We start from the raw sequence: 14184 nt of genomic DNA on the forward strand, positions 1-14184 counted from the left end.
CAATATATGAACAAGGAAAACAAATATTCATAGTCATCTTTCATTTTACTATGCTGACACAGATAATGTACAGTCCGTAGACAAAAGTATTCACACGACACCGTTACCAGCATTGCAATCTTGAAAAGCAGTATATTTTCCAGGCTGTCTATAATTATGATTACAAATCCTATCTACACACAAGTAGAATATATAAATGTGAAGGACAAACAGAATTACGTAAACATTAGAAAAAAATGTCTTCTATTTTTTAAATGTTTTATTTTTCTATCATAATCTAGGGTAGGAAATCACAAAAAAATATCAGTATGGTGTAAAAAAAAACATCATTACTCTTGTAATTTTGCGTAATGGTAATAGACACATACTTATAAATAACCCATGACCCATTTTCAATAATTCCTACTGCCCCCTCCCCTCCCCACATCATTTTTAATGGAATAGCCCTAACAGTGTTTGGAATAATTTTTCCGCCTGTAAAACCGTAGAAAGCAAAAAACGAAGCAGGAGGAGAAAGTCCCTAGATAAAGTGTGGTGCATAGGCTTGTTTGCTAGATGAAGGAGGACAGATAAAAAGACATTTACTAAAGTAACACAGGATTTTATTAACAATTAAAACAACGTTATAGTTTCAAAAAAGACTGTTTGAAGGAGTTTAAAAAAGTGTGGGTACAGACTATGTGTTCACCTTGTGATTTTTGATATTTGGACCGCCTTAACTGTTAAGCACATCCAAAGCTTATACCAGTCCATTCCAAGAAGAATAAAAAATGTAAAGCAAGCTTGGGGTTACATCACAAAATATTAAAGTAGGAAAATACAATACAAAACTAGACTAAACCGGGACATTTACACGTATGCGTGTTACGTAATGTATTTTCAACTACAGAAATAAAAATTCAGCTTTTATTATTTTTCAAATCTTTAATTTTTGGTTTGCATTTATTAAAAGATTATCAAGTCGAAAAGTATTCCTCATAAGGAATTTAGTCATTTGTCTGAATTCATTGATTGAAATATCTACCTGTCGTTTGTTAATAGGCAACGCAGGTAACAGTGATGATCACTGATTATCGATGATTAAATTAGTAATTAGCTATGCCCTAGAGAAATACCATTTAATACTAAGTGTCATGTTTATGACCGGAAAGCATTACAATTAGAAGTTACTGATTATTAACCAAAAACTTGAAATTTTAGACAATAACACAAAATGATCGTAATTGTTTCTTTTAAAAAATATAATTTTACCTAAATCCCAATCTGAAGTTTAGGTCATTGACCTTTCATTTTCGGACATGTCCGACAATTATGACCGTTTCCAAACCCTTGATGCTTACTCAACTCAAATCCTAGTACACTAAGAATGAAAAAAGTACTATCATATACCTTTGGTCTTGTCCATCCCTTGAAGTGTGGAATGTTAGTCTTTGACTGATCCATTTGGCTTCATAATTGCTTCATCCTTCTTTTTGTAGTAGTCTCTTCTTTCACTTCTATAAAACAAGTAAGTAAAAAAAAAGACCTTTAACCTTTCTTCTGATAATTATTTGGTCTTTCCACTTTTCTGTGATGTACAAAGCACTATTTTCCTTTCTTAGTTTCAAGTAAAATGCAGAGAAACAATATATGTTGGGGAACATATCAAATTAATCATCTTTTACCCCTTTAATTCTTTTGTTGTTAATATTTCTATTTCTATTTTTATTATCATTTATCCTCAATCTTAAGTTTAAAGACCTTCAATTGTTTTCTGAACAATTGGTTCTATCATATTTTCTTGCAATTACAGTTTCTGAAACAAGATCAAAAAGCAACTGTATTAATTTAAATAGGAAAGCATTTTTGCCTTTTTCTCATAGCTGAAGTACTTGTTTTGGTACTTCCTGAGTTCCAGGAACCAGAACACATCGAAAGTATGTTGATTTTTTCAGCACAGGCCACAATAAGGTATTTCTTGATGATTTTAACATAGTGGCCATTAATTAATGGTTTGCCTCCTACAGGGCTAAAATGACCATTTAATGTTTCTATATCCTTAGGTGCAAATTCAGCAATAAGGAAAGTCAGTCTATCAAACTCTTACAATTATTGACTTTCTAATGATTTGAAAAAATACTGTCAAGCAAACATAAATTAAACAATCAAAAGTAATGTGAATTATATATAAGTTTTGGTTCAAGGGTTACAAGTTCAATGTTCAGTTGAATAGCATACCTTTGTCTATCAAGATGAACTTTTAAATCTTTTTTCAACTGATCTTTTTTCACAGCATCTTTCAATTTAAGCATCTCCATTTTAACCTTCATGCAAATGTCACAGGGGTTAATATTTTTTGTCTAAAAAGATCATAAGTATAAATTATCAGATTATTTAAACATAAAACTGTTCAATGTGAGAATATATATATATCAAAACAAGAAAATCGCACAAAGTTCACTGATACTTAACTTGCACTATTATTTCCAATGTACTGTGAAATCAGGGTCAAAATATTCTAATTAAATATATTTCATTTTTTCAAATGCATGAAATGTCAGCACTGTTCTTTATGAAACAAAATACTTACCTTAACAAAACTAACAATTTTCTCAAAATTTTCTGAAAAAAGTTGATAAAAACGTCTTTCTTTTATGCAAAGTCCAGGTATAGCTATGTACTCATCATACATATACTTAATGTTTATGCAATCTGGCAATAGCACTACATCTCTTTCAGGGCTTGGATCTCCATACTCATCTATAAAATTATCCATGAATGCTACAGCATGAAGACCTTGAAGAAAATAATATACATGAAGCAAAAACATAAAGTAAAAAAATGGCTTACTTACTTAAAATAATACAAAAGCTATATAAAATTAATTCATCATTTAATCTCATTTTTTAATGAATAATTTACAATGGACAATAAATAGAAAGTATGAATCCTTGTAACATATATTTCTCAAACTGAAACTGTGAGTCAACTCACTAAAGGATGCCCCTATTCACATTTTACGTAGAAATTTCAATTATTACCAATGAATGATTGCTTCATGCATATCGAAAGGTAGTGTTGCAACTGTGTAAAGTATATATATCAAGCAGTTAAAGAGGAGTTGCACTTACAAGACATATAGACATACATAGTCACAGCATAAAAGACAAAAAATTAATCAAAACATAAACAAAATTGTGTTAAAGGTGTAAGTTATTAAAATGAAGACATAAATAGCCATACATAATTTTCCAACTTGTGTCACAATAGCCAGGGAAGCCATCATTCCATAGTAACTTCTGTCTTGGCGGCTATCGATAAAAGTGTTATATGCACCTGTCCTAAGTCATGAGCCTTTTTTTAGTGGTTGTTGTTTGTTGGTGGGGTTCATAGGTGTTTCTTCTTTTGTATATATAGTTTAGATTGTTGATTTTCATGTGTGAATTATTTTACACTTGTTATTTTGGGCCCCTTTACAGCTTGTTGTTTCAGTATGAGCCTAGGCTTCCTATTGAAGGTCGTTCTTTAACCTATATTTGCTAACTTTAAATCCATTGTGACTTGAATGTAGTGTTGTCTCATTGGCAATCATACCACATCTTCTTATTCATATTGAAATAACTTATGAAAACCTCTGATATTGTGGTAATGGTTTTTTTCTCACTTTCTCTACCATAACTATGTCTTTCTTCAAAAGTTTAAGTAGCCTGTAGTAAGTGGCAGTACTTATTCCCAGTAGATCAGTCCATTTCCGCCTGTAAAAAAGAAGATTCACCATCTTAAAACATGTAAAAGGTGACATAGAAATTGACTAAACTTCAATATTTTTGGGTTCAACTACAGTTTACCTGTCATATCAAAGTTATCTGGATTAGTATCTGAGATAAATATTATCCTTTAGTGGTGCTATTTTCATCTCAAAGATAATTTTTCCTCCATCCTTTTACTTACTAAAAATACAGCAGGTAAAACTTTCCAAATTAAACCTCTGTTCCAAAATTTAACAATGGCAAAGTCTGTGATTAGCTAAGGGATCATAAAAAGTCAAGAGGCTTATGAGAGACTTAATAGCTAGCTTGCCTGTTAATTTTCATGTAAATCTTGCTATCAGTTTCTACAAAAGGTTTAAAACAAATAAAGAGATATAGTAGCTCTACGAAAATCTTATTTTTTCTAAAAGGGTATTAAAAGGATATTCTAAAAATATGAACGAAAAAATATGTTTCATGTCAAATTTGGTACTCTAAGGAACGTAATTATCATGCGTATTCATTAGATAAGTCTTTATAATGTGAATATGGACAACAAAAATGGATTCTATAAATAACACAAAAACATGTTTTCAAAACGATAATGCTATATCAAGCATCAAAATATCGTCTGATTGTATTTTAAATACAAAACACATTTTATTCTTGATTAAAAAATACACACCTGGCACATATCATAATATTTTGTGTTGTAAAAAATTAAACTAAAAGCAAAAGCTGGAGTTGGTATCATTTCTTACAATGATGGTTGAAAAGCGAAGATCTGATTTTAATCAGAACTTCAATGTAAATCATTTTTTTGTGCTACATTATGAACTTACATACAAATTATTTTTCCATGAAAATTGTGTTTCTTTCCTTTATTTGTACATGTATCATTATAGATGGTATTCCTCATTAAATCAAGCATCTTTGATGATCGTTTTGCTCCTTATCTATAACCTTGTAAATCAGATCTCATATATTGGATTTTATGAATGATATCTTTAACTTGGAATAATTTTTCACTGCACTGTTGTTTACATATACATTGATTTCTTAGGTCTCCCCTGATTTTGAAAAAGTAGGTAAGCTCCTCTGTTAACTGGAATTTCTGTAAATATATGAAAAGAAATCATTCATGATATCGTCCATCCTTTCATCAAACAGTCAAAAGAAGTGCAATCTAAAATGTTTTCATAATTTTTACATGGCAAATTATAATATCACTTAGGGTCTCCTTTATTTTAGTATAATCACGTATTTGTTACAAATACGTAGAGTTTTGTGTATGTAATAACCACAGAATTTCCAACAACTGAATACCAAATATCATTGATTTACCATAAGTGGTTCCCTTTAAACTGACCTAATCCCAAAATTTACTAAATTTGTTGACACCGCTGCATACAATGTCAGAAACAGCAAAAATTGGTTAGCTAAAAATCCAGAATAAAAACATTACCACATAGCACATACTCTTATTTATATTAAAAAATATAAAAACATATTTTTACCATCTTCATAGGACTGCAAACAATAAGATGTTGTATTATCATCATCAGTATCATCACTTTCATCATCTGTATTCTCATCAATGCTATTATTTGTCAATGATACTGAAAAACAAAAATGTACATCCCAAAAGAATTCTATATCTATAATATATCCAAGGTCACTGTGAAATAGTGCATTTTCCATTTATTTGAATGTGTATGATATATATTTAACTTCAGTTGTTGTCTTATAAGTAATAATGCATTTACACACTACTCAGGTTTAGTCATCATGTGACAGTACAAGTCAGAGAGAATAGTTCCAATGTATTTGTGAGAAACTGTGTTTCACGAAAACTCTGATGTGAACAAAAAGGATATTTCTAATTAATCCTAGAAAAGAGCTCTGCTGTGAATAATATATATATAGAATAATATAAATATATAAATGTCTAAGAATATAACTCAATAAATACACAGTATTTCGCAAGACAAACTAATGTAGCTTCATCAGGTGTGTGCATCTAGCATGCCTATACCAGTGAAATCGGGTACATGCTGATAAATACATTTTTGTTACTTATACTTCACTAAGTTTGTAGAAATATTTTCTATTTTAGCCTTAGAGAGGCCACGTTTCTTGATGTACAAGAAAACAAAACACAAAATGTATACTAGTTACCCTAAGGATTATTCAGCCGAATTAACTAATTTGTAGATCTTATTTTTGCTTTACATTTTGCTGTTTACAGTTTATCTTTATCTATAATAATATTCAAGATATTAACAAAAACAAATTGTGCAAAAATCACACCCATATCTTATATAATTATAGGGAACTATATTCATGGACAATAAACATAAGGCTAATTAATTGGGATAAATGAATTAAACATACTGAATGTCAATCAGAAGATAAATACTCTTACCTTTTGATAATCCATCATTTTCCTTTGCTGAATCAGTGTCGTCACTGTCATCAGATTCCAGAAAAGGAGTCAAATCAAATAATTTTCCTGTAAATTTAACAAACAAGAAAATATATTCACACCTCACTAATGCTCCATTTGCATTGTCATTTACCATGAAACAAAGGTCATAACCCTTAGAATAATATAAATATATAAATGTCTAAGAATATAACTTAATAAATACACAGTATTTCGATTGACAAACTAATGTAGCTTCATCAGGTGTGTGCATCTAGCATGTTTATACCAGTGAAATCGGGTACATGCTGATAAATATATTTTTGTAACTTATACCTCACTAAGTTTGTAGAAATGTTAATGAAAGTGCTGACTTGTATACATTGTATATATATATATACATTTCAATATTTATTGGTTTGATTTGTAATTAAATCTGTTCTCATCACTGAGTCCATTAGGGTCAAGAGTCAGTAACTGGTGCATCCAAAATGTCTCTCTCTTTTGTCTTTCTTGTTTGTCCAAATTTTGGTTTTCCTTTATAATTTTGAAAGGTGCCATTTTCTTAAGAGGTGCCTCATAATGTCTTCCTTTTGTATAAATGACAGATGGCTATTCAAAATGTTGAATCATATGTTAAATTGTGTTTCTGTTTCACCAACATACTGCAGCTTGCAGGTTTCTCATGATGAATCATAAATACAATTTTCCGTTTTGCAATTGGATGTTATAAAATGTTATATTTATTTATTATAACCTTGACCTGTTGATAATTTTACTTCAAGTCTGTTTTGCTCTAGCTGCTTAAGTTGTTTAAGGTATAAGCTGAAAACTGCAATTTATCTATTTTCTATTTTAGCCTTATAGAGGCCACGTTTCCCGATGTAAAAGAAAACAAAACATAAAATGTATACTAGTTACCCTAAGGATCATTCAGCCTAAATGACTAATTTGTAGATCTTATTTTTGCTTTACATTTTGCTGTTTACAGTTTATCTTTATCTATAATAATATTCAAGATATTAACAAAAACAAATTCTGCAAAAATCACACCCATATCTGTATATAATTATAGGGAACTTATAAATTAATATATTTATTTCTGTGATTGTATCCTACATTAATTTGTAGGATCCTTTATGATAAATAATTCAGCTGATCTGTAATATACCATCTTCATGCCTTATATTTCATGTACTATAATACGCCATTAAATTAAAACTGACGAGGAAAGGTAACACTAGGCCAACCGAAAGCTAGATTTTAATCTAGCCGAGGTGGCCTAGTGGTTTGATGGGACGGTATTTAGTGCAAGGCGATTTGGTGTCATGATATCACAGTAGCATGAGTTTGAATCCCGGCGAGGGAAGAACAAAAATTTGCGAAAGCAAATTTACAGATCTAACATTGTTGGGCTGTTATTTAGAGTCATTATAATTATAGGGAACTATATTCATAACTATAACAATAAACATAAGGCTAATTAATTGGGATAAATGAATTAAACATACTGAATGTCTATCAGAAGATAAATACTCTTACCTTTTGATAATCCATCATTTTCAACCTTTGCAGAATCAGTGTCGTCACTGTCATCAGATTCCAGAAAAGGAGTCAAATCAAATAATTTTCCTGTAAATTTAACAAACAAGAAACTATATTCACACCTTTTTTTTTTTTGCTGTTTACAGTTTATCTTTATCTATAATAATATTCAAGATATTAACATATGATAAACATATAAACATTCATTCTTTTTCTTTCACAATACCACAATGGAACGAGCTTCCAACAGTTCTCGTCCAATCCAACTCAGTAGACATCTTCAGAGAACAGCTTACTCCTGCTATTCTCTGCACCATTATTTAAACTTAAAATTTCATTGTACATAGTTTTAATCACATAATTTGGTTATTTTTCAATTCACTTCTTTACTTTTTTGTTTAAAATAAAATTTAATTTATGTTTGTCCACGCATGCGAACAGTATATAATCATCGACAATCGATGGTATATTGTATACCAAAAGAAGAAGAAGGCCTCACTGATGCTCCATTTGCATTGTCATTTACCATAAAACAAAGGTCATAACCCTTTTTGGCATAGAATAAGAAAGATCCTCTGAGTTTGTGATGTCACTAGCACTGTCCAATCATTTGTACTGTCTATTGCAACACCAATGTTCATCAGCAAAAGTAGTAAAATAGATAAATATTTTTTCTGTTGTTTAAATTAATGATATCCATACTTATAATGACTGCATGACATTATTGTGTTGATTCTATGAAAACCAATCTGTGTCTGGACTTGCAGACTGCAGCTGTGATTTATAGTTGCCGAGGAAAATGCGACGAAATAAGTGTTACCATGGTTACAGGCTGTATATCGAACTACAGAACATAATTCCCAGAAAAGATATAGAATCAAAATTTCCTAATAATATGCACAATAACAAATGGTGTTCTTGCGACATACCAAATTTTATGAAATTCTATTAGGTAGTTTAAGAGGAGTAGCCATGACAAGCTGATATCTTATTGTGTTACAGAGTAAACCAAATCATAGACCTGATTCTGCCTTTGGTGACACAGGTAAAAAGAATAACATACTGCGGTACAAAAAATGTTTTGCTTTACTACTGAGTTGTAATGAAAACGGGCTACCATATTTACCTCAATTTGAATGTTACAAAGATAAAAACTGTCGATTCATATCTGAGATGTTGGATCATTTCAGAATATAAAGAGCTTAATATAACATATGACTGGTTGTCTTAAAAATTATTCAGTGTACACCTGCATTCCTGTTGTGTCAATACAAAATCTGTGTAACCACTGACAGGTTAATTTGACCCTTGCGAAACCTCAATTCCCCTTTTTAACATTTCTTTAATTTCATTGAATTGCTTTAACAACTTGTGAATCAAAGCTTTTTTCATGTTATAATTGTGAATTTGAACTGTAGTATTTCATAATGCAGAGTTTTCCCTTATTTATTTTATTGTTTTGATAATTGACATATTTATGTTATAAAGTAAAACAATTGCTTAATGTAGAAAATATTATATTTGAATAATTGTTTACCTTGTTTTCGATAGATTTCAAGTTGGTTGACATTTCAAAAAATGTATGTCCTGTGGCAAATATTTAGTATTGTTCAATCATTTAACTTTGAGGAGCAACATCCTGCCATCATAAACATGGTACTGATATTGGACAGAAGATTAATACAAATGGATAAGTGGAACCATAAAGGATGTCTATAAAAATAATTTAAATGATCAAAATGTTGATTTTGAAACATCAGTTCATTAAACTCCTGTTACAGGTTTGTTAGTTTTAATTTGTTTAAGAACATTTTAACTGATACATTTTGTAATTATAGAATTGAAAAAATAAATAAATCGATAAAAAGTTCCAAAAACATAAATAGATGAATACAAATCAGTCTGAGTGCAGATGACATCATCAGGGTCTGACATGTGATCACTATCTTATCAAATCTATAGGTCAGGAAACAAGATGATTACACACTAATAAGTCTATTTTGGGTTTCTTATCATGACAATTTTCTTTGAAATGTGTTTATTTAGTATAACTTATGGTCATGGATAACTAATCAAATTTTTATTTTCGTTTTTAAATAGTGTCAGGTCTCTTTATTTTGTAAAAGTGAATTACAATTAAATAATTCTATTCTAGGATTCAAGAATACCTTTTAAACAATAACAACTGTGTCAGTGAACTTTTAAAATAACAGGTCACATATTCATCAGCACAAAATAATACTAATACATGTAAATACCTTTTGATAGTCCATCACTTTCAATTTTTGCTAAATCTGTGTCATCATCATGATCATTATCATCAGATTCTAGAAAAGGAGTCAAGTCAAATAATTTTCCTGTAAATAGAACAACAAGAGTGGACACACTGAAATGTCTCGCCTGTTCTAGGGTTCATAATATAATTTATGTTGAAAGTATTAAAAAAAAAGCTGTTCATGAGATGAAGGTGAGGTAAAACCTTTCAGAGAGAAATGTAGTTCATACACTCATTCCATAACAAATCTAGTTTACCTATTGCTAAAAGTATCTCTGAATTAACCAAATAAAAAAAATAACCTTGACCAATGAACCATGAAAATTAGGTCAAGATCAACTAACACCTACTCAATAGGCATCACACCTTACAATTATTCCCTACACCAAATTAAAGTTCTTCTTTCCCTATAGCTATAAAAAACCAAATCATTGATAATTTAACTTTGACCAATGAACTATGAAAATGAGGTCAAGGCCAGATGATAATTGCCAGACAGACTTGTACACCTTACAAACATTCCGTACACCAAATACAATTGACTTGATGATTATAGTTATTGAGAGATAGACCAAATCACAAAATTCAACTTTGACCAATGAACCATGCAAATAAGGTCAAGGTCAAGGTCAGACGATTATTGCCAAACATACATATACACTTAACAAAAATTCTATACACCAAATATAATTGACTGGATGCTTATAGTATCTGAGAAATAGAGCAAAACACAAAAATTTAACTTTGACCATTGAACCATGAAAATGAGGTCAATTTCAGATGACGCCTGCCAGTTGGACATGTACACCTTATAATCATTCAATACACAAAATATAATTGACTAAATGTGAATAGTATCTGCCAAATAGACCAAAACACAAAAATTTAACTTTGACCAATGAACCATGAAAATGAGGTCAAGGTCAGATGACACCTGAAAGTTGGACATGTACACTTTACAATCATTCCACACACCAAATAAAGAAGACCTATTGTTTATAGTCACTGAACCATGAACATGAGGTCAAGGTCAAAGGTCATATGACAGAGGGACAGTTTGTAACATAAGTCATAAGGTTTTATTTATTTTTTCTCTGTGTTTTACTGGTTAAATTTCTACCTTATATTTTCTCTTAGCTAAGTGAATAATTCCTTTAATGCAAATTTTTAAAGGTTTTACTGTATACCGCAGGGAATGTAAATACTTATAATTTTCATCATTGTTTTAGTTAATTTTTGGTTGACTGACTGTTATATTCTGATATATTTTTATGGTATTCATTGTGATATATTTCTCCTTTCAATCCTTTTAATTTATATCATTATTTTATTTAATTTCTGTTTCATTCTTATGTTTTTATATATATATATCTATATATATAGACTCTAAATAACAGCCCAACAATGTTAGATCTGTATATTTGCTTTCGCAAATTTTTGTTCTTCCCTCGCCGGGATTCGAACTCATGCTACTGTGATATCGTGACACCAAATCGCCTTGCACTAAATACCGTCCCATCAAACCACTGCGCCACCTCGGCCTATATATGCATTGTTTTCAATTTAGACTTGTTTCTATTTGGATTGTGATATATATTTTTCTTCAATTTAATATGTTAAGTGCTTAGAGTATTATGTTTATTAGATAGGCGCTATATAAAAGTATGTAATTATAAATTATAATCTATATACAAAGTATGAAGTATCCAGGTCATCTATCACAATTTCATTCTTTTTTTACTTATAAGAATTAAAATTGTTTTTTTTTAATAATTGTTACTAAATGAATGAAAGTTATTATTATAACATTTACATCAATCAGTAAAAAATAATACTTATACCATCTGATAATCCATCATTCTCAATATGTGCTGAATCAGTGTCATCACTGTCATCAGATTCCAGAAAAGGAGTCAAATCAAATAATTTTCCTGTAAATATATAATGAATAAGGTTTTCAAAAACTTCATCAGTGCACATATCCAAAACATTACTGGGAAAAACAGGTAATCGATTACATCATTCCATAATATTTGGAATAAAAATTCTTTTCTGGTCCAGTTACATATATATTTCATGTAAATTGGAGACAAGAACAAATAATTAAATGGAGAATGTGTCCATCAGGGACAAAGATAATGCCCCACGTGCATAAATGTTATATTATAAAGGGTCATAACTAGAGAGCAGTTAAAGCGATACCACCCAAATTCAAACTCTGTGTTGAAGGCCATACTTTGACCTGTAATTGTTACATTTTTATATATTTTGACTTGGATGGAGAGTTGTATCATTGGCACATATACCACATCTTCTTATTTATATTAATCTGAGTTTTGTGGTAATATTAAAAATTTTGTATAAGTTTCATAACATTGATTGAGGCAAACTAAAGTTAGAATGGAAACAAGAGGTTGCGCAATTTTCTCATTCATTTTGGGGGCATAACTCAAAAACAGTAAAAGTTACACCACCCAAATTCAAACTTATTCATGTTGATCTTGTGTTTTGTGAGTATAAGCACTGTATACAAGTTTTATAATATTAAGTTAAGGCAAACTAAAGTAAGATAACAGAAACGACTGATTTGGCAATTTGGCCATTAAAAAACGGGCATAACTCAAGAACCGTAAAGTGATGTCAACCAATTGTAAATTTAAACTTGATTTTGAAACTTACTTTTGGAAAAGATCTTAGACAATTTTGCATTTGTCAACATAAAAGAATAATTGTTTTACTCATGTATTATTATTCATATTTTTTTAATTAAATATTTACTGATTTATATGAAAATTGAAATTTTTAGACAGAAATTAAAATCATTCTGTCGAAATTACTTCTAACATCAGTAACAATATGCATTTATAAGAATTAAACCTCAGATTTTTCAAACTGTATGCAGTGCCAGACTTTCTATACTAAGAAAAGCAATTTGTCCATTAAAAAAGGGGCATAACTCAATAAACGTAAAGTGATGTCAACCAAATTCAAACTTGATTTGTGTTTTGTAGTAATATGCATTGTGTATATGTTTCAAATTATTGGTTGATGCAAACTAAAGTTACAGAAGGGAAACAACATATTGTAAATTTTTCCTATAACTCGAGATATAGGAAAAGGAAAATATCAGTAGACCATGACTGATGAGGTAAGGCCAAATAATTAACTTGGAAATAACATGCCAATACTAATTATACAAACTGCATACCAAATATAAATAAGTAAACATTAGCTATAATAATTACCAATGGTCATCTCAACAAAAATGATGTGTTCTTGCTGGAGCCGATATGGCGAAAGTGAGAAAAGCAATCAAGTTCAGATGACCAATGATAATCTGTTAATCGCTATTATGCCCATAACTTCATTGATATCTACCTTAACAATGGCAAGTGTACTCTTTGTTTCTAGCAATAATTTTTCATATCATTCGGCTGTGCAGAGAATGGAAATTGACAATCACTAAGATCAAATGAAAATTTCATAAAAAAGGGATGAAGCTAAATATGATTTATATACCAGACAATTTTTATATTAATTTTATGTATTTCTTGAAGGGTCCTATGTTTAACTAAGGCCTCCGCTGGCATCCTGCCATCCATTTTGGATGAAAAATAAGAAACAAAGCAAACATTTGGTTAGCATTTCATAAGGAACATTATGCTATGCTTGGTTTCATTCCAATTTGTTGTTCTCTAGAAAATAATATTTGAATATATTTCCCCATATTATGTTAAACTAAATTCCCCACCTTTGGCCATCTTGAATGATTAATCAGCTACAAGGTAACAACCCTTGGTCAGCAATTCATTTAAAGAACATGCCATGTTTGGTTTTATTCCATTCAGTGGTTCTCTAGTTCAAACTGTAAAAGGTTAACGGATGATGGAAGACAAGACGCCAAGTGATGAGAAAAAACTCACTTGACCTTTTAAATGATATATTTAACTTACTTGGTGTACTAGTATCAGCTGGAATCCACTCTTTTCCCCCAGTAAAATGCATAGATTCCTCTGCATCTTCTATATTAGAAAAAATATTACAAAATAATTCTATAAAATTGCTCAAACTGGCACTCCAAGGCGGTTGGGGAGCAAGAAGGTGAACTGTGGTTTATTTTTATCGATAGTACAGCTTAAGTGAATCCTGGTCTGTTTGCTCTGATTCTCGTTCGCCCTCGGACCGCGTTCGCTCTTCTTAATGTTCGCCCT

At 30.3% G+C, this 14184-nt stretch overlaps 2 protein-coding genes across 6 annotated transcripts in view; both read right to left on the reverse strand.

Moving 5' to 3' along the window:
* LOC127721949 (OTU domain-containing protein DDB_G0284757-like) overlaps window positions 1-14184 on the reverse strand; it is a 269632-nt gene that overhangs the window by 216201 nt on the left and 39247 nt on the right. The gene's annotated exons all lie outside the window — the stretch shown is intronic.
* Window positions 1787-12835, reverse strand: LOC127721106 (prostatic spermine-binding protein-like). The gene is made up of 8 exons (XM_052227784.1): window positions 12811-12835; window positions 11809-11904; window positions 9957-10025; window positions 7696-7785; window positions 6154-6240; window positions 5246-5347; window positions 2570-2601; window positions 1787-1795 (listed from the first exon to the last, which is right to left on the reverse strand). The coding sequence occupies exons 1-8, from the start codon at window positions 12833-12835 to the stop codon at window positions 1787-1789; spliced, it is 510 nt and encodes a 169-aa protein (XP_052083744.1).

Source organism: Mytilus californianus, unplaced genomic scaffold (genome assembly GCF_021869535.1).
Source record: "Mytilus californianus isolate M0D057914Y unplaced genomic scaffold, xbMytCali1.0.p SCAF_12, whole genome shotgun sequence".
Taxonomy (NCBI): Eukaryota; Metazoa; Mollusca; class Bivalvia; order Mytilida; family Mytilidae; genus Mytilus; species Mytilus californianus.

Coding starts and splice junctions, on each gene's coding strand:
- LOC127721106 (XM_052227784.1), bottom strand. CDS start 12,835: ATGCATATTGTTACTGATGTTAGAA. Junction 11,905..12,810: donor TATTGTTACTGATGTTAGAA/GTAATTTCGACA, acceptor ATATATTTACAG/GAAAATTATTTGATTTGACT. Junction 5,348..6,153: donor AAATGATGGATTATCAAAAG/GTAAGAGTATTT, acceptor TTTGTTTTTCAG/TATCATTGACAAATAATAGC.